Source organism: Rousettus aegyptiacus, unplaced genomic scaffold (genome assembly GCF_014176215.1).
Source record: "Rousettus aegyptiacus isolate mRouAeg1 unplaced genomic scaffold, mRouAeg1.p scaffold_m13_p_5, whole genome shotgun sequence".
In the NCBI taxonomy this organism is placed as follows: Eukaryota; Metazoa; Chordata; class Mammalia; order Chiroptera; family Pteropodidae; genus Rousettus; species Rousettus aegyptiacus.
Window position 1 is genome coordinate 13,320,691 of NW_023416308.1, and position 26,303 is coordinate 13,346,993.

Sequence of the window (26,303 nt, forward strand, 5' to 3'; positions counted from 1 at the left end):
ATACTTGAACCTTCACCCCTAGCTCACTCCAAGACGCTCAGCTCTGCTTTTGATTGCAAGACTTCCCTTTCCCCCAATGTCCTCCCATCTCCCCCGCCCCATCACATTCCGCACAGGCCCATCTGCCTGTGGCAGAAACTCCCTCAGGGGACCACAGCCTTCTCACAGGAGACCTGTAGAAGACACAGATGGTGCCTGCTCTGCCCCTGCCTTCTGCCCACCTGCCTTCAGCACCCTCCACCCTGGCCCTCAGGTGCCTCTGAGTGTCCCCCCCACACACACACACACAATCACACCTGCCTCCCTGTCCATCAAGTAGTAATCAGGGGGTGTCCCTTCCCTAGCTAGCAGCATGAGCTCCATGGGTACCGGGTGAGTGTTGCACCACAACCAGCCATGCAGAGCCAGGAGCGACCAAGACTGGTTCCTTTTTTCTTCCTCTACCTCCTCCAGTCACAGGAAGGCCACACCACCAGTCTGAGCTCCCTGGGGGCCAGTGGAGAGGCTGGGCCCCACCCCAAGGGTCTCAGGTGCTTCCTCTGTTGCACCAAGCCCCAGAATCCCTACCCCACACCCTCCCAGACCAACCATAGTCACTAGCAGCAGGAATCTCATGGTCCTCAAAATAATTATTGTTAATATGCTGAATATTATTAACTCGTTTTATAGAGGAGGAAAATCAAGGCTCAGAGAGCCTAAAGCCAGGGACAGAAGTAGACGAAGGTAGGAGACACTCATCCCACATTCCACCCTAGGGTAGGTAGTCCACAGAGCAATAATAATCCGCATCGTCCTCAGGCTGCACAGGGCTGATGGTTAGGATACAGGCATTGTGAGCTTTATCCGTGGCTGCTGAGAACCGGTCAGGAATGTCCGGGGCCTGGTAGTGGTCCTCCTCTGAACGGTAGTAAAGAAGGTAGCGGGGGGCACTCCCTGCCCGTTGCTGGTACCAAGACACGCCGTAGTCCCCGATGGTCATGTGGCGGGGGCTGAGCATACAGGAGAGTTGGGCTACTTGGCCTGGGAAGACCAGTATTGCGTCTGGCTGGATCCGGGCTGTCTGGGAGACTGAGAGAAGACAGATCCACTCAGGCCTGGCCTGGGTCCCTTCCATCCTGCCTTTGTCCCATGAAGGCTTGGTCAGACTCCCAAAAGACGTCTATCCCTAAAGGACTCACGGCTTGGTGCCATGGGATTGGCATTGGATGGGGCACAGAGTTGGCGATTCCTAAGCCACCATTAGTACCATGCTCTCAAGGTTCTGTGTTCAGATGAGAGCTCAGAGTTCAGAGGGTGGGACTGGTGGCTTCTGGGCCCTCCTGTTACCCACTCGCACCCCTGCCCTGAAAACTGCTATCCCTGTGGTCACATTGGCTCTTCCAAACTCTTGGTATAGACTAACCACCCCCTGGGAAGCCGCCTGGGCTATACCATCCATCAGCTCAGCCTTAGGCAACTGGACACTGGGGACCTCCTTGGGGTTAGGTTGTTCCTGAGGCCCTGTGAGGTAGGAACCAGCCCACCTGAGCTTCTCCTGTGAAAAACTCAAAAAGTGATCAGTTTCAGACCTTAAAGAGTCTAAGTTCAAAGGGACCCTAGATATCTGGTCATTCAGAAATGGAGAAACTGAGTCCTACACAGAGAAGTAACTTGCCTCAGGACTAGGGCAGAGCTACCTGTAGCCAGTTCACCCTTCCACCTCAGTGCCCTTTCCAGAACCCTCCCACTGTTCACATCGATCTGCTTCCTTTCAGGGGCCTTCTGGAACTGATACAATCCCACCCCACCCTTGAGTGATCTAGGCTCAGGGATGGCTCACCTGCGAGGAGGGCCCCAGTCAGGAGGACCAAGCGCCAGCAGGCCATGGCCAGAGGTGGGAAGGCAGGCGGCAGCTGTTCTGTTGGGTGTGCTCCAGGTGCTTCAGAGCAGGGGCAGGGGAGGCCACTGGACCACAACAGGGCATGCAAATCAGCCCATTGATTGGGGGCGGGCACAGTGTCTGGGGCCCAACTGCCAGGCCCCATCTTCCCAAATGAGAGAGTCCTGGCTCCTCAGGACCGTCTGAAAACAGGAGCCAGAAATCCACACATGCATTATAGCAGGGGGCTGCTTTCGAATTGAGGTATAACTCAGATGTGGTGAAGTGCACCAATCTTAAGTGTATAACTCAATGATTTTATATGTAAGAAATTTATTCATGTATGTATATGGCTGTGGGTGCGCGCGCGCGCGCGCACACACACACACACACACACACATACACACACATCTGCAGCCTCTACCCAGAGAGAGATATAGGACATTTCCATGCCCTCAGAAGTCTTCCTCATCCTCCCACCCTTCTCCACCCCAAAGGGTAACCAGATAGAAGGGTAAGTGACTTCTATCACTTAGATCAGTTTTGCCTGCTGTAGAACTTCCAATGTGAATGGAATGATAGTGTGTCCTCTTTTGTTCCTGCTTCTTTTTATCAACATTGCTCCATGAGTGTGGAGCAATGTTTAATTCATTCTTCATAGCTGTGCGTAATCCAGTGTGTGAATACACCAGAATTAGTTGGTCCATTCTCCTGTTATCAGACATTCGGGAGCTTTCCAGTCCTTGGCCATTACTAACAAAACTGCTGTGAATGCTCTTGTCGGTGCCTTTGGTACACCCGTATTTTCATTTCTCTAGACACCTAGGACTGGAATTGCCAGGGGTTATGGAACGTACACATTTAGCTGTAGGAGATATTGCCAACATTCCATCATACTTGTACCTATCTGCATTCCCACCAGTGCATAAGAGAATTCCACTGACTTATCCTCACCAGCTCTTGAGGTGGTCAGTTCCTTTAATTTGCTAGATGGAGGGGAACTGGCTTTGGTTCAGATTCAGTTTCCTCATCTGGAAAATAAAGGTAAGCATAGTGCTAGCCCAAGGGTTGTGAAGATGCAAAGATGCAAAGGACTTATGTCAGGCACAGTGTGTATATTAACCATGCCTTTTATTTTCTGTATTCTGATGCTTCGACATCTGGGGCCTTGCTGACCTTGGAGGACTGACCCTCCTAGGGTTAGCTAGCACGTAGAGATATTTTCTAAATATTTTCTAAATGCAAATCAACCAATCCTGAGCCTACACTCCCAATGCAAATCAATCAATCCTGAGCCTACACTCCCAACCACCGCCTTTATGGGGCCCTCACAATTGGGGCCACTGTCTACCTACCCTAATCATCCAGGGCCAGGTGCCAGACAACCAGGGAAGCCCTTATGCCCCTGAGCCCACTGAAATTACTCAAACTTAGCCAATCTTGAGCCTGAGTCCCCTGCCTTGCAGTTCTCCACACCCCTCCCACCCCATGCCTCTTGATGGACCCCAGTGCTTCTCCCTGTGACCCCCTCCCCCATGGCATGGTGTGCCCCCTCTTCTTGGGAAATGTAATAAACTATCTTCTCAATGGCAATCACCTCCTGATCTGTTGACCTTACCAGACATAAATAATAATAAATTAAAATAGTGCACTCTCATTAACTAGCAGCCTGAGAGCTCCCTTGGGGGCAGTTAAAAACCACTCCCCAGGGTCCTACTCCTTTCCTAACACCTCCTTAAGATATCTCAGCAGCCATCAAGATAAGAAGACTCCCTCCGGGGCATCGCTGAAGACCACAGAGGAACAGAGCTGAGGCTCTGGGACCCAGAGTGGCCATTTCTTCCAGAATCTGGCTGCAACCACTTCTACAGGACTCAGGTTCTCAGATACACTGGTATCCCTAGAAGAAAGTGCCCTATGTTCAAATAAGTTTGGAAAATGCTTCCTGTTTCCACAGTACCGATTCTAAACACTCGCTACTGTTGAGCACAGATATAACACTTTAAAGTGTCATCACATTTCATCCTCACGACTCTGCTAAGTCCTGTTCTTACTCCCTTTTACAGGTGGAAGCATTGAGGTAAGTGCTGGGTGAATCTCAAGTGCATCATGCTAAGCGAAGGAAACAAGACTCAAAGGGCTCCATACTGTATGATTCCCATTATAGGGCATTCTGGAAAACACAGTGGTTGTCAACGGCTGAGATAGAATACAGAGGGGCATAAAGGAATTTTGGGAAGTGATGGAAATGTTCTGTATCCCAACTGTAGTAGTGGTTATATAAGATTTATAAGATTTGTCAAAACTCAAAATACTAAAAAGGGTGAATTTTACTGTATGTAAAGTTTACCTCAATAAACTTACCTGAAAAAGAAAAGAAACAAGAACAGAAGAGAGAGGAGGCTGGGAGTGAGAAGGAAGGCAGAGGGAAAAGAAAGAATGTAAGCACAGGCAAGGGGACTTTGAGCTGGTAGAGAGCAAGATTGGTGAGGATCCCATGCTTTGGTGAGGACCTATCAGCTCACAGTGGGGATTTTCTCAAGAGCAGCACCCCACCCCCAGGAACCTCGTCCACTTTTAGTTTGGTAGTCCGGTCTCTACTGGTGGAGGGATGTGCACATCCCTGGTTCCCAATGCTCCAGCCCTAACTATAGTGCTGCCTCAGAAAGTCCACATACACACACTCCCTCAGATCCTGTTACCAGGATACTGGTGGGAAGGCATTTCCTGCCTAGAAGTCTTAGCAGCTCCCACTGCCATGGAGACCAGCTTGGAAGCTAGGAGGGCCTATTTCCACCAGCTGCTCTGACCCAGCAAACAGGAAGAAGAGGAGCCCCAGGGTCCTGGACAACTGCAGGAGCCAAGCCCCAAGGGCGGCCGAGCAGGAACCTCAGCCTTGGCCCATCCACCCATCATCCGCCCATCCCTCCATCCACACATACATCTCCCAGCAGCGCCCCACCCGGAATAGATCTCAGCCCCAACTCCTTACTTAGTCGGCAAGTCGGAGTATCCTCTCCCCTACAACCATGTTTATCACAGTGATGTTTGGAGGTAAGTGGCGACCCTGTCCCAGCAGATGGGTTGGGGAATAGTACACTCGGCTTGCTTCCCTCTGCCATGGAAGGGGAAAGGCAGTGTGGGAAAGGGGGGGGGTGCACATGTGGAAGAGGGTGGGGGGTTTGGGGGAAGCAGCTCTGTGAGAAGGCAGAGCCAGTGCCTGGAGTCAGTCACTAAAGGGAAAAACTCTGTCTGGGTACTGGACAATTCACAAGGGCTCCTCTTGGAGAACACCCACCAGGTAACCATGAGCGTGTTTTTAAACTGCACATTCTCTTGGCTATTCAGTCAGTGGTCCTCAGGCTTCAGGGTGCATTAGGCAAGCACTTGAAGCTCTAGCCATAGTTGCAGATTCCAGACTCCCTAGTGGGAGGGGGTCCATTTTTGGAGCAGGAGGCATGAGTTGTGTACATCCCTCGCTGACATCTCAGAAGATGGGTGGCGATGGGTATAGACCTAGTTTTGTAGCCCTAATCACTGCTCTGGTTAGGAAGAGATGGGAGAGGCAGAGAAGAGAGTCTAAGATTGGGGGAAATAGAGGGTCCCTTTCACTCACCTCTGCTCTCCCCTACAGCAGGCCGCTGGGAGCTGGTGAACCCCTGGTGCAACCTGGTAACTCTCACTGCCCACCTGAAGCAGATGGGGCAGGTGCCCCAAGATGGTGAGGGGATAGGGAGGGGTTGTAGGGTGGGGATGCCCAGGGTCGCAGGAAGGAGGACCAGCTTTGCCTTGCCTCCCTCCCTGCCCTCCCAGCGACCATTGCCCTCCTGGCTGAGGATGGACACCTGGTGAGCCTGGAAGAGGGCCTGGAGGGGGCTTCCCAGGCCCCCTCCACAGGCAGCTCCCTGTTGCAGGAGCGTGGAACCTACGTCCTCGTGCAGATCATCAGTAAGTGGGGCCCGAGACACATCTCCTGCTGTTAGGTCAGAATGTAAGAAGGGGTAGAGCAGTCCATAGACCACCCAAGGCCTTTCCCAGCCCCCACTTTGGCCAGGACCCAGCCGTGACCCTTCCATCCAATGCACTGTCCTGCTCCCAGCCTGAGCCAACAAAGTCCAGCATGAGAGGTAGGGGTAGGGACCACCAGGCCAGCCAGGAGTCATTCTTATTCTGAACACAGATGAGGATGGCGGGGCTCCCACCCGCTATGTGTCCCTACTAGAGAACTTGGATGACTGGTGTCCAGAGCTTGCAGGTGAGTGTCATGGTAGAGCCTTGGGGCAGGGAGGGAAGGCAGCACCTTCTCCCCAGCCCTGACAGGCAGGCCTTCCTGGGCCTTCTAGAAGAGCTGCGCTGGCTGTCAGGCCTACCCCGCACAGGCAATAGCCGAAGGAGGCACCCAGGTACTCGTCGTGGCCACCAAGAGCAAGGCCCTTCTTCAAGGCCCCAAAGGCTGGGCTCCCTGCTGTCCAGGACCCGCTAGCTGGCACCAGGAGCCAGGTAAGGAGATGTAGGGACACACACTCAGAAGTGGGACTCCTTCCCAGATACCTGAGGGGTGGGTCCCCAATGTCAGCCCCTATCACACACACACACATACGCCCACAAAGATGGAACACACTGTACCCAGAGACAGGTCCCCACCACCCTTCTGGAGTGTAAATGCCCAAAGGTAGTGCCCAGATGTGGCACAGGGCCTGGCTCTCAGTAGGTGCTCAATGAAGAGCTGCTAAAGGAACCCCATGAAGGCAGTAGCATAGCACGTGTGGTGTCAGGGTTTGCACTTGGGTCGAGGGACCTGATCCTCTGTTCTGGAAGGCCCCGTGACTGAGTACCATAGCCAAGTGGCTGAGCTGGACTCAGGTCCAAAAGGGCTGGCCATGACCTCTGCCTTGTGTAATCCGGCCCCAAAAGAGAGTGGCCCAGCAGCATTTCTCTTACGAAATCTGGAATTACTGAGAAGTTGTATTAGCAAGAGGGGAAAGGTCACAGACAAAATATGAGGCTGCTGGAGGCCGCTAAGATGTGGGTGCAGAGAAGGAGCTCCAGAGGCAGAGACAAGCAAGGTGGAGGGCATCCCTGAGAGGGAAGGCGACCAGGATTCTAGCTCTCAGAGTCAGACGCCCTTGAGGTCACCTGCTAATGCCTCATCATCCGCTTTGACTGCCAGATTACAACAGGGCTCCTCCCTCCCCACCTAGGAGGCCAGCTTATGGTGAATCATCCTCACCCACCTCATCAACCAGGGTGCTCCTGGCAGGCCAGTAAGAGAGCACACAGCAAGCTCTAATCTAAAATAAACTTTTAATTGCACGTTTGTGTCTCGGGTCATTGGTAGGATGAGAAATCCCCTCCTCACTACCAATCCCAGCTACGTGGGTACAATCTGAGTCAATGTCTTGGTCTGGCTGTCAGTGAAGCAGTGGAGGTGAGAGCAGGGCTGGCCCACGAATATGCTCCAGTCTGCCCTGTTCTCTTCAGGGCAGGGAGCTCAGACCTGTAGAGGGAGGAGTGGCACAGGTCAGCCCAAAGGTATAGAAAGGCGGCCGCCCCTCCCACCCCCACCTGGGCCGGGGCTACTTTCTCACCATGGTTGTACTTGCACTGCTTCAGGGCCTCGCTGAAGCCTTCACACAAGGACAGGTCACTCTGAGTGGTGGAGCAGTCCAGGAACTGCCTGATCTCATAGGCACAGGGCCCCATCTGCAGCGGCTGTGGGGCAGCACGAGCTGGGGCCTGGGGTGGTGCAGACGTTAGCAAGGTCATCTTGAGGTTGGCACCCAGAAGTGGGTTCCAAAGCTGGAGGCTGCCTACCTCTCCCCGCAACCCCAGCCCGGGGGATCTCAAGGGTTCCAGGGAGGCTGAGTGACCTAGACTCAGCTGCTCCATCTGTGAAGCAGGGTGAATGAGTCCACAGCCTTCTCAAAGCTACTCAGCTGATGCTAGTGAGGGGTGTAGACAGCGTTTCCCTGCTGCTTCATAATGGACATGTTGGGCAGGTGGGAGGGGTGTGAGAAGAATCTAGAAAAGCCCAATGCTTTGCTAGTATTTGAAGTATGAGCCCCACCCCCATGAGTTCTAGCACCTTCCTGGCTCGGCAACATCCTGATCCCCGTAACCCCTGACCTTGCCACTAAGCATGCATTTGGCTCAGGTGGGATGCCCAGTGGTAACAGGCCAGCAGGAAGCAGGCCCCGGAGTCACCAGCTGCCCTTTGTCCTTGGGCCCAGGCACTACAGTGCCTGACCTGGGAGTGAGGAGACAGGAGAGTCAGGAACTTGAACATCCCTCCCTCTACTGGGGTTAGGTGACCTTGGGCCAGTCTCTGAGTCCTAAAGGCCTGCGTTTCCCCATCTCTAAAGGGCTGGTTAGCATCTGTCCCTGGGAGTCTAGGGACCTTGGCCTCAGGGGAGGGGCCGGGAGAGCTCCCCTGTGAGTGAGTTACAGGAGGGCAATGGGATCCTAAGTTGGCAAAGGGCTGGGCCTGAGGAAGCGCTGGATATTCCCAGTCACAACTCCCTGGACATTCCAGCTGGGCTCCCTGTTCTATGGTGTTCAGAGAAGTCGGTCTCAGTTTCTCCAAGCTCGTTGCTCACCTGCTGAGCAGCAGGCTGGGCGGGCTCTGAGCTTCCCCCGCTGAAGGCTCCAGTCAGAGCGCTGCCCACGACGTGTCCCACAGCTGAGCCCACGGCTACCCCAGCGGCGGTGGACGCCATCTGCGCCATCAGGCCTGGCTGGCCCGAAGGAGACGGGGCTGGGGCAGCGGCCGAGGGCGGTGGGTGCGCGGGTGGGTGGGCAGAAGGCGCAGCGGTACGGCTGCGGAGAGCGGGGGAACACGGGGTTAATCCTAGCTGGACCCCAAGTCAGAGGCCCGAAGGGCCCGCAGTCCCAGGAAATGCCCCCCTTTCCTCCTTCTGTAGGGTGGGCGAGCACCGTCTTAGACACATGGTTGTGGCACCCCCGACCCTCCCCCCTACAAGATGGCGCAGTAGTCGCCAAGGTCAGACTCTCACGCCCTTGGGGGAATGCCCTGGCTTCCCGAACTCCTCCCCGCGGGACCACTGTCCTTTTCACACCTGGCTGGCCGTGCGGCCATGCTGCGGCTCCCCCGGGGCATGGTCGTAGCGATGGGACTTGGCTGAAATGAGTCAGAGACGGCGACAGTGGCAGCAGTCTTGTCTCGGGGACGAATGTGGGACGGGTTGTCACTGCCGGCACAAGGGGCGGGGCCTCTGGAACACGCCCCTAGAGGGAGGTACCAGGCGTGCGGCGGTAGTTCCTTCCCTCAGGTCCCCATGATTTTTATCCTTTTCAGCATCCTCTCGGTTCGGCGGCCGTCTCAGCTGGCAATGTGACCCTGCGCCCTCCCTGCGCCTGGCCCGAGCTGTATGGACCCTGAGATATGGCCCAATGTCGCAGAGCGCGGAGGGTTTACGCAGGAGAGAGAGGCCTTCACAGACTGAGTTTAGGGAGTGGAGTTGGGTGCTGTCCAGTGGTCCAGGGCAGAAGGGACGGAGGCGATCGGTTGAGACTGCCCGAGGAAGGGACTCGAGGCTCCAGGCGGAGCTGTGCTCCTCCCCCTCCTGTCGGGGTTTGCAAATTACTGCGTGATCTCAGGGTCGCGGGGCTGGGGACTAGATTCGGAAAGAGGTGTTCTGGGGAAGGCCTGGCGCGACCCATCTCCAGAACTTTCGCTAGGGGGCGTCCGGAACCCTTCTTCGACTCCTTCATGGCCAAAATGCGCGGCAGGCATGGGCAGCCTTGGGCAGCACCGCCAGGGCTGCGATGAGGGCCCCTGAGTGGCCCTCCGCAACGCCTGATACACGTGTGCCACGGAGCAGCGCCGGACACCGACAGTGTTTACACGATATTCGAGCAGCGTGGTCCATCCCAAAGGCCATTCCTGAGTGCCTAGAGGCGTTTGCACGTGTTTGAATTTTATGGCCTCGTGATTTTACCACCTCGGTACCAGACCTAGAGGTAGGCGGAGGTGCGGATTTAGGATGCTTCCCAGTCCTTCGGGGACTTGAGGTTTTCATGGCCTCTTCTGAGTGACTTCACAGGGCTCATACTATTGCCGTTGGGGGAAGAGGCCCTGACTTCTTTTATCACGCCCTCCATCACTCTCCGTAGTGCCTGCGTAGTGCGGTAGTGCGTAGTGCAGTAGTAGTGCAGTAGTGCCGCTAGAGGACTGGTGGGACAGGGATTATGGGGAGGATGGAATCACCCAAAGCAAAAGCATGGCGGGGTGGCGGGGGGAGGTAGGGGGTGCTGGTCCAAATGGGGAAAGGAGGTTCCTCTGTGAGGAAGGGAAAGAGAGGGGGGCAAGGAGCCACATCCGGCACACTCAGTTATGTGTGTGAGGAGGGCTTTCAGGCCATGCAGATCTGCAAGTCATGTGCAGTAATGTGTTCTTACCACACGATCCTCTCAGCCAGCCTGTGAAGCAGGGCTCTCCGCTGACCCCTTTCTTGGCCTTAGTTTTTTACTCTCTCAAGTGAGGGCGACCACCCACCTCGAGGTAAGGTGAGCATGTTAAGGGTAGGCCATTCTCTTCACAGACATGCCAGGCCCGGTCCAGCCTCTACTCCTTTGCTCGTGCAGCCCCTGCCCACCTGGTTCTTATTGGCCAAATTGGCCTATCCTTCTAGGCTTATCAGGGTCCTCCTCTTGCAGGAAGCCCTCTGTGACCAGCCTACCTTGCTGGGTGTACGACTGGCTTGTAATCATGGCCCTCCACCTTGATCTGTACTGTGGGTGGCTGTTACTTTAACTTCCATGACTGGTGGACTGCAGATTCCCCAAAGACCACCCATGCACCCCTGTGGGCACTCAAGACCACTGAAGGAATGTTTTTATTTAAATAATTCTATATTTTCATGTATATCAGAAAAAATGTATAATTAACTAATCAAATCCATGATTTTTTGACCAACATCGCTAGGAATGAGGCTGAGGTATGCACTTCAATTTTTAAAAGTGAGTCGCTTTAAAGAAAAAAATTGCTAACAGTCCAGGTAGTAAAAATCACTGCTGTCTGCCCTCTAGGAGTCTCTGTGGAACCTTCCTGGAGAAAGCGGGAAGGATCCTGGCTGGGCTGGGACCTAGAGGGAAGGTTGAATAAGCCTGATTGTCCTCTCCTCCCTCCCAGCCTCCCCCTTTTCCCAGGCCAAGGCTGGGTGCCCACAGCCTCATCTTGCTGCAGTTCAGGACCCCACCCACCAAGAAGGGAGCCACTACTTGCTTTTTGGTTCAGCAGTGTTACCCATCATGGGGGAGATTGCCTAGTGAGGTGGTAAGGAATGTATGAGACTGGAGGACGCCTTTCCCGCATGGGATCACCACCCCTTACTTTGATTCTTGCCTCGTTTTTCCTTCAGGTCTCAGGAGGATGGCTCTGAGGAGCCCTGAGGAACCTATTCATCCTTGTCCCCCACTCAAACACTGTCCCCCATGGTCTCTGACAGCACCCTGACCAGCTAGAGGGCCTCCTGATCCCTCCATTGGCTGTGTATAGAAAAGCCTGATCTGAAGCCTTAGTTTCCCCATCTATAATTTATCTATGGTTCCGTTCCAAGCTGGGAAGCTAGCGAGCTTCCTCTACACGCCCTTTTCTCACAGGAGATATAGTGCCATCTTCCAGATGGATCAGCAAGGCTGAGGAGTGGGGGAAGTTGCCCATGGGCAAGACCACCTGTCATAGGCTAACAGGAGGCCAGAGGTCAGGCCACCAGGGAGACCATCTGCAGATGCACTTTCCAAAGGTGGGGGTAGGAACCAGGGGGAGTGAAACCTGACTCCTCTCAGACTCCCAATCGCACACTGGGGAAACTGAGGCCCGGAGCAGCATCAGCTGGCCAGGGTCACACGGTATCAGGTCTCAGACCTCAGGCTCGTCCCGCCCCCGGGGAGGACGGGAGTCTCCGGGTCCCCATCTCCTGTCCGGTCAGCAGGTCCTGGTCCACCTCCCCCACTCCAGTCTCCGACGCCACCGCGGGGAAAGTTTAGAACAAAAGACGCAGGGGGCGGGGCCGGGGCGGGACGGGGGCGGAACGGAGGCTATAAGGGGCGGTGGCCCGCGCGGCCCAGCAGGCCCAGCAGCCCCGGGGCGGATGGCTCCGGCCGCCGGGCTCCGCGGCGCGGTCCCGCGCGCCCTCCTGCTCCCGCTGTTGATGCTGCTGCTGCTGCTCCCGCCGCCGCCGCTGCTGGCCCGGGCCACGCGGCCGCCGGTGAGTGCCCGCCGCCGGCCGGCCGCTCCTTGCCCAGGGGGCGCCGGGCACGCGGGCTGGGCCCAGTGGCAGAGCTGGACCCACGGGGGCGCCCGGGGTTGGCCTGGAGCCGCCCGTGACCTAAAACTTTCTGGGTCCCTGTAGGTGTGATAGATAGAGAGCAACTCGTCTCTAGAGGTGTGCAAGTGGAGCCTGCGCGGGGATCGCCGCTAGACGCACGCCCCCTCCCAGCATGAGGAGCTGCTCCTCGGTGCCCCAGGCGCAGATGCTGGGGTGTGTGCTGGGGAAGTTAGCGGAGGGAGTGGTTAAAGGGCCCTCTATTCATCGCTAGGACAAAGCAGAGCTAGTGTCAGCCTTCAGGTGTGTGGCCGCAGCGAGCACATCTCCAGGTGTGCAGTGGGCTGGAGAATTAAGTAAGAGCTGGGGAGGGCAGCAGCTGTGCTGGAGGAGGTGCCACCACCTGGGCACCTGCAAGTGGCAAGTTCGAGAGGCTTGGAACGGGTACAGCATGAGCTAGAGAGCTACAGTGTGTGTGTGACAGAAAACGAGAGAGAAACGGCGCCAAGGGTGGGCAATTGAGACCCTCAGAGAACAAGGGACATCAAGGAAAGGGAGGAGAATGTTGGATCCAGAGAGAAGAAGAGAGTCCATGTGAGAGAGCAGCAAAATGAAGAGAGGAGGGAAGATCCTGGGGTGTGTGTGACAGCCTGTGAGTGCCAGGAAGGCTGCATGTTCCTCTTGATTTGGCTTTAATGGACCAGTCACAGAGGTGACCAGGCAGGGCCTGGGGTAAGAGCCTGGGCAACTGCAGGTCCACAGGCCCCTGGGAGCCCGTACCACCTCACCTCAACTGGCAGCTGAGGCTTCCAGATAGCTCAGGCAGGGTTGGGACCAGTAGGAAGTGTGACAGGCAGGAGTCATTGGACTGGTCCATGCGGAAGGAGGTCTGACCAGCTAGGTGCCTCTGTCCACCCACCCCAGCTCTGCCTTGGCCCGCTTGTCCTGCACTGGCTATGGGAACGGGAGGGGATAGGATGAGTTGGGGGCACCTCAGCCTTTCCTCTTCCCCAGCCCCTCCTAGCCCCCTAGGACTTGGGGCAGAGTCGGAAACTACTGTAGGTAGCAGTTGAACCTATGGCCTCGGGAATTGGAGAAATCTGAATTTGAACAATGTGACCCTAGGTGAGCACCTTTTGTACCGCAAAACCTTACCCTCTCAGTCTTATCAGGACTAGGTGGGAAATAACAGTGCCCACTGCTGGGCGCTGAGGATTAAATAAGGTAATTTGAGGAGAGGTGCAGGCAGGCACGCTGGAGACATTTCGTCACCTGTAGCTACCACTTTGATGCTTGTGTACCGTCAATTGGGGCTGGGTCTGAGCTGGGTTGTCTGTCTCTCTGCAGATATGCAGAGAGCATTTGGGGTCACCTCAGATGTGTTTTTCCCTGGCTGCCATTGGCAGGGCCAGGAAAGCTCTGTAAATATTTATCCATCCCAGTTTGCAGCTTTCAGGAATGATGAAAGCCCTGCAGCCCTTGGGACCGGTAGGGGAGGGGAGGAAAGGAGAAGGTTAGGCCACATGTGGGGGAGAAGATGGACCTGCCTGCCAACTGGCTGTGGATGACTCGGTCAGGTTGCTTGGCCTCTCAGCCTCAGAGGGGCTTGATGCTGTGTAGAATGGGATGGTGATTCTCCCCTGTCTTCCTCACAGCCTAAGAAAGTGCCCCGCCATCAGGGTCGTCTCCTGCCGACGACAGAAAGCGTAACTATGATTAATTATCCCTCTTGGAATAACAGCAAACTGAGGCTCAGGGAAGGGTACAACTACCCTGGCCTTACCCAGCAGTTACCTATCCCGGGGTCCTCTTTTAGCTCCCTTCTTCCAGGTACTTCCATTTTCTTGATTGGAATTTGTCCCAGAGGCTGATCTTGAGCCTCTAGCTCAGCCAGGAGATTGAGTCAGCTGAGAAATTCTTCGAGGATATTTGAAGCTGTGGTTTGGTGCCCGCCAGAGGAGGGTGGGGGTGACTGAGCTGGACACACACCACACGGCAGGCCCAAGGAGGCTCCTGGTTGAGGAGTAGGAGGGAGTGCACCAGAAGAAACTCTTCTCAGCAATATGGGTTTTGGAGATAGGCCAAGAACTGAGAGGATGCGGGAGAGCTCTGGGTGGGGAGGTATAAGCCCCAGGTCTAGGTAGAACTCTTGCCTGACTTGCTGTGTGCCTCTGGGCAATGTCCTTGACCTCTCTGGGAAATGCCTGTTCCCTGATCCCCTGGGGCTGTAGATGAGGCCACCACCGCACCTCACTGAATTCCAGCAAACCCTAGAAAGCACCAGTGAGCCATCTTAGAAATCAGCAAGCTGCCTTGTGTCAGGCTTTGCAGCTAGGGCATCTGGCCCCAGGCAAAGATTAATGGGGGTCAGTGGGGCAGAGAGCCTGTGTCTCATCCCTGTAATGGGAAAACTGAGGCCAAACACCATTAAGTGATAGGCTTCCCCAAAAAGGACCCCATTGTCTGGAGGCCTTCATTCTAGTGCCTTCTGCTCAATCTCTCTCCAAGACAGGGAGCAAGAGGCTACTGGCTTGTAAGGAGACCCTGCATGAGTCACTCTCCTCTTGATTTGCAAGCTCCCTTCTGGGACTCCTGTTTTACAATTTAAAGTGGAGACTTTAGGGGAGCTATAGAGAATTTGGTGAGGGCAGATTCCCAGGCGTGGGAGGAGAGGGCCCATGGGGTGAGGAGCTGGGCCAGGGAAGAGGCTCTGCCAGGTGCTGCAGCAGACATTACAGAAGGAGAACATTTAGTTCTTTGCTGTGGCATCATCTCCATCTGACAGATGGGGAGGTCGAAGCTAAGAGAGGACAGTGACTTGCCCAGGGTCACTTGGTCCAGAGTTGCCATTGCATAGAACTGGGTCTTCTGAATCTCAGACTGTGGCTCTTTCTACTGCATTGAGAGTGTTATGATCCAGGGGTCTGGGCATAGACTTGGTGCCTTATGGGGGGCAGGAGAGGAAGGGACAGTATATATGTCCATTATCCACCCTCCTTCCCAAGCTGGCTGCTCCAGACCTCTCTAGTGGGCAGAAGAGAGATTTCTACCCACGGGCATAAACAGAGCTGACAGGCTGGGCTCTGGGTAGTTTGGAACTCCCAGGGGATGACACAGTCCTGCCCTTCCTAGGGAGGGTGCTTGTACCCCTGCCAGGGTTGGGGTAAAAACCTGTTTATCCTGGAAGTGTGCAGAGGGGAAGGAGCAGGCTCTCATTGCTGGTCACACAGACCTGGGGTCCACATCCTCAATGTGAAACCTTGCAATGTATGGTCCCTACCTTAGGGGAGGAGTGGAGAGGTTCAATGAGCCAGCCTGCAAAGTGCCTGGGAAATAATAGGTGCTTAATAATTTTCTGTTCTTTGGTCACCAAAGTGAGGCCAGCCTGCAGCCCTCCCTCAATGGAAGGGTGACTCCAGCCCAAGGAACAGAGGTAGCAGGTAAGGTGGGCCGTGAGCGCAGGCAGCCTGCCACCTGCCAGCTGTTACCTGGGCAGTTGTTTAATTTCTCTGGGCTTTGTTTCCTCATCTGAGACATGGGCATGATGAAGGTAGAGTTGGTGATAGATCTCATCACAGGCTAAGAACATGTCTGTAGAGCTGTTGGCAGGGCCCTAGCCTAATAGCAATAGTGATAAGTATTTATTAGCAGTAAGCCTGGTATCAGCTGGAACCCACAACCCAGTGAGGGTGGGCTCTGCCAGGTAACTAATCATTCAATAAGGCAGGCTCTGAAACTGAGGGAAAACTAGTCCAGGACCCCACATCCCAAGTAGCTGGAGTTCAGAAGCTCCAGGTATTCAGAAGACCCCCTCATAGTGGGGCATTCTTGGGGGTTGAGTCTGGGCGCTTCTTGGTGGTGCCATAATCAGGAGCTTGGTGAGATTGGGACACTGATCAGAGCCCTGGAGCACATGGGGCCTGGGACAGCTGCCAGAGGCTGAAGCTGAAGGTGGGGCTGGGCTGCCCAGCTGCCACCCCAAATATGGCAGTGGGGAGGCCACAGCTGTCCAGACCAGACAGGCCCAGACCAGACAGGCGCTGAGCCTCTCAGCAAACAGCACTGCTCCATGCCTCTCTTCCAGCTTTGTATAATGTCCACAGCTAAGGCTTTGCTTCTGGCCATCAGAGTCCTCACCTAGCTCCTGCCAAGACCTTGCTGGGTGACCTCGCAAGGTCTCCCAAACTCTTTGAGCTTCTGCTTTTTTCATGCCTGAGAATGGTGACCCCCACCCTGGGACTTGGGAGCTCCACATCAGAGTCACCATTGGTGGTGCTTGGACTCCAGCAGGGCAGGGCTAGGTGAGGCCAGGCAGCAGGTAATTGCTCCCCACCACACCTGCATGCACGCTCGCATGGATGGAGGGGCCAGACAGACCACATCTAGCCCTATTGTGTGCCCAGCCCTGGTGGGGTGTGAGCAAAACTACCCTCAAAAGTCAGACTTCAGTTCTAGTTACCCTTACCAGGTTCCTGGCCCCCAGGCTAAGTGCTTTACATGTACTGCCTTGGGTCATCTTCAAATCAACACTATGGGGAGATACCATCCCCATTTTGTCTGGTGAGCAAATTGAGGCTGGGCTCCAGCCCCTCCACACTGGGGAGGGTCCTAGGTGGATGTCCTGGGCAGTAGTAGCTCACGTGACTTGGTGGGGGTGGGCGGTGGGGGGAGCAGGAGGAACTGTCTGGCTTTACCTCGCAAGCTTTGTGGGGCCCATTCCTGAGTGTATGTAGAATACAGTCAGTCTACTCTCATCTAGAGCTCACCAGGCCAAATGGCTGGAGTAGGTGACAGGCAGGCTGGGGCTGCTCCAGGAAGGAGTGACAGGCAGTAGGAGGCCTTGGAGTGAGTCGTCAGCAAACCAGTCATATTCTGCCAGTGGGCCTGTGGTGTGACAGTAGGCAAACTTTCTCTGGCTTTCTGCTTGCCTAGTGACATATGGGCTGGGGCTGAGCATGAGTGTGCTGACAGCCCACACCTCTAACATCGGGACACAAAGACTTGAGGCCTGACCAGGTCTCCATATCCTCTCTCCTGCTCAGATTGCCCACCGCCATCACCCGGTGAGGAGGGGGCCACAGCCCTGGCGCGAAGCTCCTTCAAGCAGCCTGGCATCTGCCTCTGTCACCCAGGAGGTCCCCCAGCCTGCTGGAGGCCCCAGACCTCCCCGCTGTGGCGTACCTGACCCACCTGATGGGCTGAGTGCCCGCAACCGACAAAAGCGGTTTGTGCTGTCAGGCGGGCGCTGGGAGAAGACAGACCTTACCTACAGGTAGGGCCCGTGGCCATGAACAGGCTCTAGACCCCTGCGTCCAAGTATATGCCTTCTACCTTCACACCTGCTTCTCGAGACACATGCCAGGGCTAGGTCTCCATGGTTAACAGACCTGTGTGTCCACTGACCCTTGAGCCACCCATGGACCAACATCTCTGAACCCCAAGTTAGATGCACACATGGGCAGCATCTCCTCCACACCCATGCCCTCCCACGACGGAGGAGCAGTGCTTCTGTAAGCACACATCTGGTCACCCCGTAGGCATGTCAGGGCACAGCCTTCAGTCCCACAGGCAGCTTCCATGGGGACCTACTAAGGGCCAGGCCCCGGGACTCCATGACCTGTCCTCTTGGGGAACGGGGCATTAACCATGTCATTGTTTAGATCTAGCATCACGATTCAGGATCCATGCAGGTGAGAAACAGTAGTGAGCAGGACAAGAAATAGCTCAGGTAACCTGAGGCTCCTGGGAGTGATGCAGGAGCTGAAACTTAAAATATCCCACAGTGGGGGGGACTCTGCTTGGGAGAGAAGGTACATGAAGACCTTTGTGGTATCATTGGCATTGGAGCTGAGACTGCTGGGGGACTCAGAAATGTCCTGCGTTGGGAACTGGGAACCAAGAGTGGGCAGGTCAAGGGGTTAAGGTCTCCCTACAGTGAGCAATACAGTCAGGTCTAGAAGGTGGGTCTTGGGGCTCCTGGTCCTGTGTTCTTCCTTCCAAATGCAGACACCTGTATGTACTTAAGGACACAAATCCACAAAAAGATGTGCCCATGTGGCAAAGGGATCAGTGCCCCACACCTGAGGTTCACCTGGCCTGCGTCGACATGCATGCACCCCACTGAACATCCAGGGGCAACTCCTGGCTCAACAGCCATTAGGGACTGGCCTTGCCCTGAATGAGGCCCGGGCTGCTCCTCCTACCCCTAGGATCCTTCGGTTCCCATGGCAGCTGGTGCGGGAGCAGGTGCGGAAGACGGTGGCAGAGGCCCTACAGGTGTGGAGTGAGGTGACACCACTCACCTTTACTGAGGTGCATGAGGGCCATGCTGACATCATGATCGACTTCACCAGGTGAAACGGTGGCCTGGGACCCCTCTGGGAACAAGCCCCAGCTGTCAGCAGCCACTGACCACCCCCACCCACCCACAGGTACTGGCATGGGGACAACTTACCATTTGATGGACCTGGGGGCATCCTGGCCCACGCCTTCTTTCCTAAGACCCACCGAGAAGGGGATGTCCACTTCGACTATGATGAGACCTGGACTATTGGGGACAACCAGGGTATGGGCTGGGGACCAATTTTCCAGATGGGCAACTGAAGATCATAAAGAATGGGGACTTGCCAAGGTCCCTGAGCTGGGGTCTAGAACTTGGGTATTGTGCTACAGGAGTCTCAGGGATTGCTGGGCTATTTCCCTTTTCCAGGTACAGACCTCTTACAGGTGGCAGCCCACGAATTTGGCCATGTGCTCGGGCTACAGCACACCACGGCTGCTAAGGCCCTTATGTCCCCTTTCTACACCTTCCGCTACCCACTGAGCCTCAGCCCAGATGACCGAAGGGGCATCCAGCACCTATATGGCCGGTCCCAGCCAGACCCCACCTCTAGGCCTCCGGCCCTGGAACCCCAGGCAGGGGTGGACACCAATGAGATTGCACCTCTGGAGGTGAGGCACAGGAGGGTGGGAGGACAGGAGTTGAGGCCCTGTCCCAGCTTTCCTCACCCCGCTGGCCTCTGTGGATCCAATGTGGGCTCTTTCCTGGCCCTCCTCCCTCCCCCTGCCTCAGCCGGAAGCCCCACCAGATGCCTGCGAGGTCTCCTTTGATGCAGCCTCCACCATCCGAGGCGAGCTCTTCTTCTTCAAGGCAGGCTTTGTATGGCGGCTGCGTGGGGGCCACCTGCAGCCTGGCTACCCTGCGCTGGCCTCTCGCCACTGGCAGGGACTACCCAGCCCCATCGATGCAGCCTTCGAGGATGCCCAGGGCCATATCTGGTTCTTCCAGGGTGAGTGGGGGCTGGGGAGTCGCACTCGAGATTTCCAGGAGCTGGGAATGTCATGGTCAAGGACAGGGACAGACAGACAAATATGATGGGCAGGTGCCCTGAAGCCTTGGGGCCAAGGGAGAATAAGTCTTACTCCTCTGGGCATAGCTGGGTGATTCCTGGAGGTGGCAGCACTCAAGGTAGGTGTAGAATAGAAGGTATTAAACAGTGGGTCACGCATTGGCCTCCAGCCCAGAGGTGGTAGTGACTCACCTGAGGGCAAAGCTTAGACAAGGCAGAACAGACATTTGATTTAGGTCTAATGACCCTAAAGCATGAGCTGTTAACTTTCAACTGGTAGAGGGGAAAGCCTGGAGCATTCCAGGTGGCAGGGGCTTCATAAACAGAGGCCCAGCCAGGACTTGCTTGGGCAGGGCCCATGGCTGAGGCCCAGGGGGTGGTGAGTGGTTAAACACCAGGGGAAGGAGTGGGACCTCAGGCACCTCTCTGCTGCTTAAAATGAGCTTTCCCATGTACCTCCAAGAGCCTATACCATCCCGGCACATCCCCGCTGGCTCCAAGCAGGACACAGAAATGGAGGCTAGGAAAGTCCGTGGCAGTGGTGGCAGCTGGGCAGGTTCGTGGTGGCTGGGCATGGCAGTTGGGCAGTTCCACTGCAGCCTCTCCTCTCCATAGGTTCTCAATACTGGGTGTACGATGGTGAGAAGCCAGTCCTAGGCCCGGCACCCCTCTCTGAATTGGGCCTGCTGGTGTCCCCGGTCCATGCAGCCTTGGTCTGGGGCCCTGAGAAGAACAAGATCTACTTCTTCCGAGGCGGAGACTACTGGCGCTTCCACCCCAGCACCCGCCGTGTGGATAGCCCTGTGCCCCGCCGGGCCACCGACTGGCGAGGGGTACCTTCTGAGATCGACGCTGCCTTCCAGGATGCTGATGGTGCGTTGCGGATGGGGCAGCTGGTGGAAGTGGTGCAGCAGCCACATCTCCCACCCTGTGGTGGCTGGACGTCAGCTCTTCTGTCCTTTGTCCAGCACCCTCCCCATCTGGCCTCCTCCTTGTGCTAGGGTAGTGCTATACCCCCCATGTTGTAGATGAGGAGATTGAGGGCTAGGGAGGTGCAAGGACTTGTACAGGTCCCTGTCATGGCTGGTGAAATAGAAACCACTGCTCACTGAAGACTGATGATGCTCCAGGCATCTAAGCTCCCTACATGTCTTATGTAATTTCAGATGTAACACCTGTTACGAACCCAGTTACCAGAAGAGCAAATAGAGGTTTAGGTGTTCTCTAACTGGGACCACCCAAGTGGACAGTGGACAGCCAGGACCCTCCCCCCGCCCCCCATCTGAGGCAGTCCCTGCTGAGCCACTAGACTCCTGCATCTCCAAGGATTAGACTGGGGACTCACAGTCCAACGTTCACCCCATGGCCCCTGCCACTTTGCTTTTGTGGTTTCCCAAATGGGTACCTGCCAGGAAATCTGTCCTGTGGTGACTGTATAGGTTCTGGGGCTCCAGGTTGCTTGTGTCACCCACCATAACTCAAGATGCCCATCTGTTCTCTGGCTGGTGGGTGCAGTAGAGTGAGTTGGAGGGAGCGGTGGTGAGGAAAGTGGGACTTGCTTTCCTGAGGTAGGAGCTGGGTCTCTGAGTCTCCCGGTGTCTATAAGGCTGGGTGGTAACCCAGACCAGACTCTGGGCACCTCCAAGGGAAAGGAGGCTCTGGAAGGGCCACCTTGAGGCCCACAGGTTTTAAGGAGCTCAGCAGTGGCCAAGGCCTTCCTACCCAGAACTCCCCCTGTGCCCATCCCTGGGTACAGCCTGACAAGCAGGTGTGAGGCTTAGTGTCCACTCACCCAGAGCTCATTCCTCTCTTCTCAGGTTATGCCTACTTCCTGCGTGGCCGCCTCTATTGGAAGTTTGACCCTGTGAAGGTGAAGGCCCTGGAGGGCTTTCCTCGCCTCCTGGGCCCTGACTTCTTCAGCTGTACAGAGCCTGCCAATACTTTCCGCTAACTACTGCTTGAATGCCCTCAGGGACCCTGACCCCTGCCAGGGCACTGACATTGCCTAGAGACCCATGGCCATCTTTGTGACTGTGGGTACCAGGCACAGAACAGAACCTATGTCTCCTCAGGGGGATGGGGAGGGGGCGCTGCCACTATGACAAGTGCAGGGAAGGCCATGCAGGTCGTGGTCACCTGCCAGCAACTGTTTTAGACTGGGCTGGGAGGTTTGGCATTAAGGGTGAGGGTGGTCTTGGGCTGGCTCTGCCCCACCTGTGCAGGTCACAGTCAAACCTGCTGCCCTTGCTCTCCATCCCTGTCCCTCAGGAAAGGACCTCAGCAGGGCTGGGGGAGTTGGAGTCCTTGCCGTCCCTGCTGTGGGGTTCCTGCAGGGTGCAGGCACATGGATCTTGGGCCCCTGTGGCTTTCTGCCCTTTCCCGAGAAGTCAGTTCTGGGTAGGCGCTTGGAACTGGCTCCCTTCCATTTGGTGATCCTGGAGATGTTCCCCCAAGATCCGGGCCAGAAGGTTCAGAGTCAACTGGGGAGAGGGGTGCTTCCTGCTGGAGACCCGGGGCCATGGAGGCCCCAACATACCTCAATCCTGTCATGTGCTAGATCTCCCCAGCCCTCATCCGAGCACTGAGACCTTCCAAAGCCATGTAAATGTGTGTATAGTGTGTACAAAGATTTTTTTTTTTCTTTTTTTACTGAGGACTATCATTAAACACAGTCATTTTCTACCTGCCTGCCTGGGGTCTCTCCGACTATGTTGATAGAATGGGGAAAGAGCAGGGCTTGCTTGGGACCTGCTCTGTTGTGGAAGCCAGAGTAGCAGCCTACGCCACCCTTGAGCCTCTGGTCCTTGGGGCTGGGTACAATGTTTAGGGCCCCTCCTGCTCCATTCCTCCATATTATCTCACTGGACTCCCTTAGTGGCTTCATAATTGGCTCTCTGCTTCCCCTACTTGCCCCTCATATCATCTTCCACTAAGTGGTGGTCACTTTATTTGTTCTTGCCATGCCCCAGCCTCCGTCCCTCCATCGTCAGGACACAGAACAAAACTCATGTTTACCACAGCCGACCCTTCCTAACTCTCAGGTGTCTCCTTGTCTGCCATCCAGCTCCATCTCCTTCTATAGTAACACCGACTACCGCTGCAATTTTTATCAGACTTAACCATATGAAATTGTCAGCAGTGGGCCATTTTTGGCCCACTGCATTGTTCAAGGGGATACATGGAAACTTTGATGCTTTTGTTAATCTCAGTTTCCACTCCCAGCTATAAGCCTCGCAGGACAGAGCTGTCAAGTTTCACCACAGGGCTCAGCTTGTTGCCAGCACAAAGCACAGACTTAAGGAATGGAAAAGGTTCTCACCCTTCCAATGCTCATCTGATGCACTAGCCAAACCAAATACCACCTGGGCTTTAGAATCCTGCCAAGTTGGGGAGCCTTTGCCCACGCTACCACCACCCAGTGTAGTCATTCTGCCCATTCCCACAGCCGCAGGAACTCAAGATGCCCATCTGTGGGCCCACAACTGGGATATCTGTTCCTAGGAGCCCTCTTATCCGCTCAGCTGAACTTCATTTTCCGCGTGGGGAAACTGAGGCATGGGTACTTCTGGCCTCCTCCCCATGTTCACGTCTCAGTTTGTTCCTCTTCCACTAGACTGTTTCAGTCCCAGCTGTAAGACTGGGAAAGCCACCACCTGAGTCAGGACCTCAGTTGCTATTTCCATCTGCGGGAAGTTTTCCTCAGTAACTGGCTTTGGGAGAGAGTCTGGGAGTAAAAAAAAACGGGTCTAGGCTCCTTTAAGGGACCCACGGGAGCGCGCCTCGGCTTTTTGTTTGGGCGGCGGCAGCGCGCGCGTCAGCGTCAACGCCTGCGCGTGCGCACTGAGGGCGGCCTGGTCGTCGTCTGCTGCAGCGGCTGAGGAACCCGGCCGCCGCGCGAGCACTTGGCCCGGCCCGCTCTTCGCCTCTCGACTTCGGCTCCCCTCGATTCGGCGCGTCCCGGCGCCGCTTTAGCCCTCCCTATCCCACGCAGCCCGGCCTTGGCCACCCGCCTCCACCGCCACAATGATGATGATGGCCCTGAGCAAGACCTTCGGGCAAAAGCCCGTCAAGTTCCAGCTGGAGGACGACGGCGAGTTCTACATGATCGGCTCAGAGGTAGCCCGCGGCGCGTCCTCGCTCTCCCAGGCCCGGCCCCCGCGGGAGCCTCGAGGCGGGTCTGCGCGCCCGGAACGCGCGTCTCCATTCATCGTAGCGGGCGGGTGCGCGCGCACACGCGGCGAGGCCCCGCAGGGCGCGGCCCAGCGAAGTGTGGCAGAGTAGACCCCGCCCCGCGCTCCTCTGTGATTCTGAATGTACTTACCCATATCATCGCGGTCGGGAACGCATCCTGCTGCCAGGGCTAGGGCTCAACGAGGGACCGCTGGTTTCACGCTGAGTTGGTACAGTTCCAGGAAGACACAAAAGAACGGGGTGTTTTGATATCCCCTGCAACTCTTGAGGCGATCTCATATACACCCCCTCCCCCATTGCTACATTTGGGATCCTTGAAATCGCAGGTTGTAAACACCGGTTTAGGGAGGGCTCATTCACATTGTGTTCGTTGCCTTTGAGGTGGGCTGGGAGGTGTTTTGACAGACAGTGTTTTGAGCTTCATTTACCTGGGAAGAAATAGGTTGGGAGGAGGATGATTGCTGTTGGGTGGATAGGACCTTCCTAGTTCATTTGGTAGATAAGGCCCCAGTCCCTGAGCTTGGTCTATCAACAATTCAAAAGCAGTTGACGCTTTGGATATCTTGGACTAACTGAATTATTACAGCGGAAACATCCTAAAGGTCTTTAACCCAGAATCAGCTGGTCCTTTAATCCTACAGCTGGTCTTTCAATGGTAGTTTGTACTAAGTACATGACTTTTTTTTTTTTAGATTGCCTCAGACTAGCCCTTCTTGGTCTAAAGGCAGCCCTTAGATAGTGTATATTCATTTTTTTAATGGATATACAATTCATATGTACATATACCAAGCAGTAGAATCTTTCTCATATAATGAAATAAGTGCTAACCTTGCTAAGCTAAAGCCGTTACAAAATGCCAAGGGTCACCTTTCCTTGGAGGAGTTTCCAGTATCATCTGCCAACATTTCATTCCTGTTTTTACAATTTTTGTTGTTTTTCTTCACAATTGAACATAGTGTCAATGAATTAAGCCTCATGATGGTCACTCCGAGGCTACCTATGATTCTAGGTTTGTCTTAGGTGTGTTGAATAATGAGACCTATGTTCTCAGCATCAGAATTTTAGTGTCACCGTTTTTCATCTTTTGTTGTTGTTGTTGTTGTTGTTAAACAAAAGGCAGGATGCAATAAAAATTTCCATATCACATAAATGCTGCTCTTCAAAGATAGCTGTGCTGGGGAAATGGAGCCAGTGCCTGTCCATCTGCCAAGGCTTAGAATAGTCCTCATAGGCTTAAATGCAGGATACAAAAGGCAGTTGAGTTTCAGTATGTGATAATGGCAGGTTGTTTAAAGAAACCTTTACCTTATCTAATTGGCAAGAAAAGCAATCAGTTTGGTCTTGACTCTGAGTGGGTGGTACTTTTGAAATGCAACTTTTATTTATTAGGTGGAGCAAACTGAGAAGAAGCATGTGGGAAGAAAGTCAGGAGGCCTGGTTCCAGCTTTGTTCTGTCTCTGTATCACTTTTCTCATAGAGATACTTAGTCTAGATGGCCTCCAAGTTCTTTTCTATAACACATTTTAGTTTCTAGAAAGTTAATGGCGCTCTTCTCTTTCAGCCTTGTTGAATGAGAACGTTAGATCCAGATGGGAGAAGAAAGAGGAAGTTTACTCTCTGGGCCTGGCTTAACAATCGTTAGACCTTTCGGGGTCTGGGAAAGGTTCAAGATCAGAATGCTGTCTGTTGATCTTCAGTAGCCCCTGTGACTGCATTGGGTGGATGGCCCCCAATTCCCTTCCCCTTGAGAAACAGGTACCATATTCAGGGAGGTGGGCTGGCCATAGCATCACACCCAGTGCCTCCATGCCATATCCATGGAGTGGTTTTGGGAAGGCATCTGCAGTTGCAGTGAGTATATGTTACTATTCTGCTATCTGTAGGTAGCTGTATTCAAGCTAGGGTCACAGACCTGAGAAGACCCTTGGATATCCCCAAGTCAACACCTTCATTTCACAGGCAAAAGCTGGTTTAGAGAAAACCCAGGAAGGCAAGCCCTGATCTCCTATGTTCTGAAAGGGCCTTGGAAAGGGTCGAGAAGTCCTGGAGCTCTGTAGGACCTATAAGGTAGTGGGGGACATTATTGTCGATGTCTTTTCAAAAACCTAATGAAACTATACATTTACCCTTGAATGATAATGGCACTCAAGCCAAATAATGTGCAGTAGGTCTGTGGCTGCTGTATAGAGGATGAGTGACTCACTGTGGTCACCTTCCTTCACACTGTTCAAATCTGGTTGTTAATCATCAAAATCTTTAATTCATGAAAAATAGAGAAATGTTTTTATTTAATAGGTATATACTATGCTGGGTAGGTAAATAGGAAAATTATAGAAGTGGTGCTTTGTGGAGTGAACTTCAGAGTTGTTGAACATTTGACAAATGAGTAAGGAGACCCAGAAAGGGGAAGAAATTACTGGTCACAGGTGGAGCCGCCATCTGGCATCCAGTCCACTGGCCATCCTCTGCCATGTAATTCACATGATCATTTTGGAAACGTCAGTGAAACAATGGGATTTCTTTTTAAAAACTTTGGGACTAGATTTTTTCCTTTCATTAAGGAAGCCATACTTTGAGTATTTGGTACAAAGCAAACTGAAGCGATTATTTGGAGAAGTA

The 26,303-nt window shown here is 54.5% G+C and overlaps 5 protein-coding genes across 7 annotated transcripts in view; 3 read left to right on the top strand and 2 right to left on the bottom strand.

Moving 5' to 3' along the window:
- Window positions 1-581: 581 nt before the first annotated feature.
- VPREB3 (V-set pre-B cell surrogate light chain 3) lies at window positions 582-2,116 on the bottom strand. Its single transcript, XM_016127150.2, is given in 4 exon segments — window positions 582-1,068; window positions 1,820-1,891; window positions 1,894-1,924; window positions 1,926-2,116. Coding segments are annotated over 4 exon segments (519 nt in total). The 5' UTR covers window positions 2,025-2,116; the 3' UTR covers window positions 582-751.
- Window positions 2,117-4,623: 2,507 nt separating this feature from the next.
- On the top strand, window positions 4,624-7,171 carry CUNH22orf15 (chromosome unknown C22orf15 homolog). Of its 2 annotated transcripts, none has more exons than XM_016127244.2 (6): window positions 4,624-4,912; window positions 5,493-5,579; window positions 5,672-5,806; window positions 6,039-6,113; window positions 6,202-6,358; window positions 7,029-7,171. In XM_016127244.2, the coding sequence occupies exons 1-5, from the start codon at window positions 4,888-4,890 to the stop codon at window positions 6,339-6,341; spliced, it is 462 nt and encodes a 153-aa protein (XP_015982730.1). In that variant the 5' UTR covers window positions 4,624-4,887; the 3' UTR covers window positions 6,342-6,358; window positions 7,029-7,171. The 2 variants fall into 2 exon arrangements, with proteins under 2 accessions (XP_015982730.1, XP_015982729.1); XM_016127243.2 differs by having other exon boundaries at window positions 7,060-7,171.
- Window positions 7,144-8,975, bottom strand: CHCHD10 (coiled-coil-helix-coiled-coil-helix domain containing 10). Its single transcript, XM_016127245.2, has 4 exons — window positions 8,935-8,975; window positions 8,455-8,674; window positions 7,447-7,594; window positions 7,144-7,355 (listed from the first exon to the last, which is right to left on the bottom strand). The coding sequence occupies exons 1-4, from the start codon at window positions 8,973-8,975 to the stop codon at window positions 7,336-7,338; spliced, it is 429 nt and encodes a 142-aa protein (XP_015982731.1). The 3' UTR covers window positions 7,144-7,335.
- A 2,976-nt stretch (window positions 8,976-11,951) lies between these two features.
- On the top strand, window positions 11,952-22,175 carry MMP11 (matrix metallopeptidase 11). The gene is made up of 8 exons (XM_016127205.2): window positions 11,952-12,087; window positions 17,187-17,416; window positions 18,354-18,497; window positions 18,576-18,709; window positions 18,854-19,095; window positions 19,217-19,433; window positions 20,109-20,366; window positions 21,311-22,175. The coding sequence occupies exons 1-8, from the start codon at window positions 11,971-11,973 to the stop codon at window positions 21,442-21,444; spliced, it is 1,476 nt and encodes a 491-aa protein (XP_015982691.2). The 5' UTR covers window positions 11,952-11,970; the 3' UTR covers window positions 21,445-22,175.
- A 1,158-nt stretch (window positions 22,176-23,333) lies between these two features.
- Window positions 23,334-26,303, top strand: part of SMARCB1 (SWI/SNF related, matrix associated, actin dependent regulator of chromatin, subfamily b, member 1) — a 30,517-nt gene continuing 27,547 nt past the window's right edge. For both annotated transcript variants that reach the window (XM_016127197.2, XM_016127198.2), the window contains exon 1: window positions 23,334-23,609. In XM_016127197.2, coding sequence (XP_015982683.1) covers window positions 23,517-23,609 — 93 coding nt within the window. In that variant the 5' untranslated portion in view covers window positions 23,334-23,516. The remainder of the gene's footprint in view (window positions 23,610-26,303) is intronic.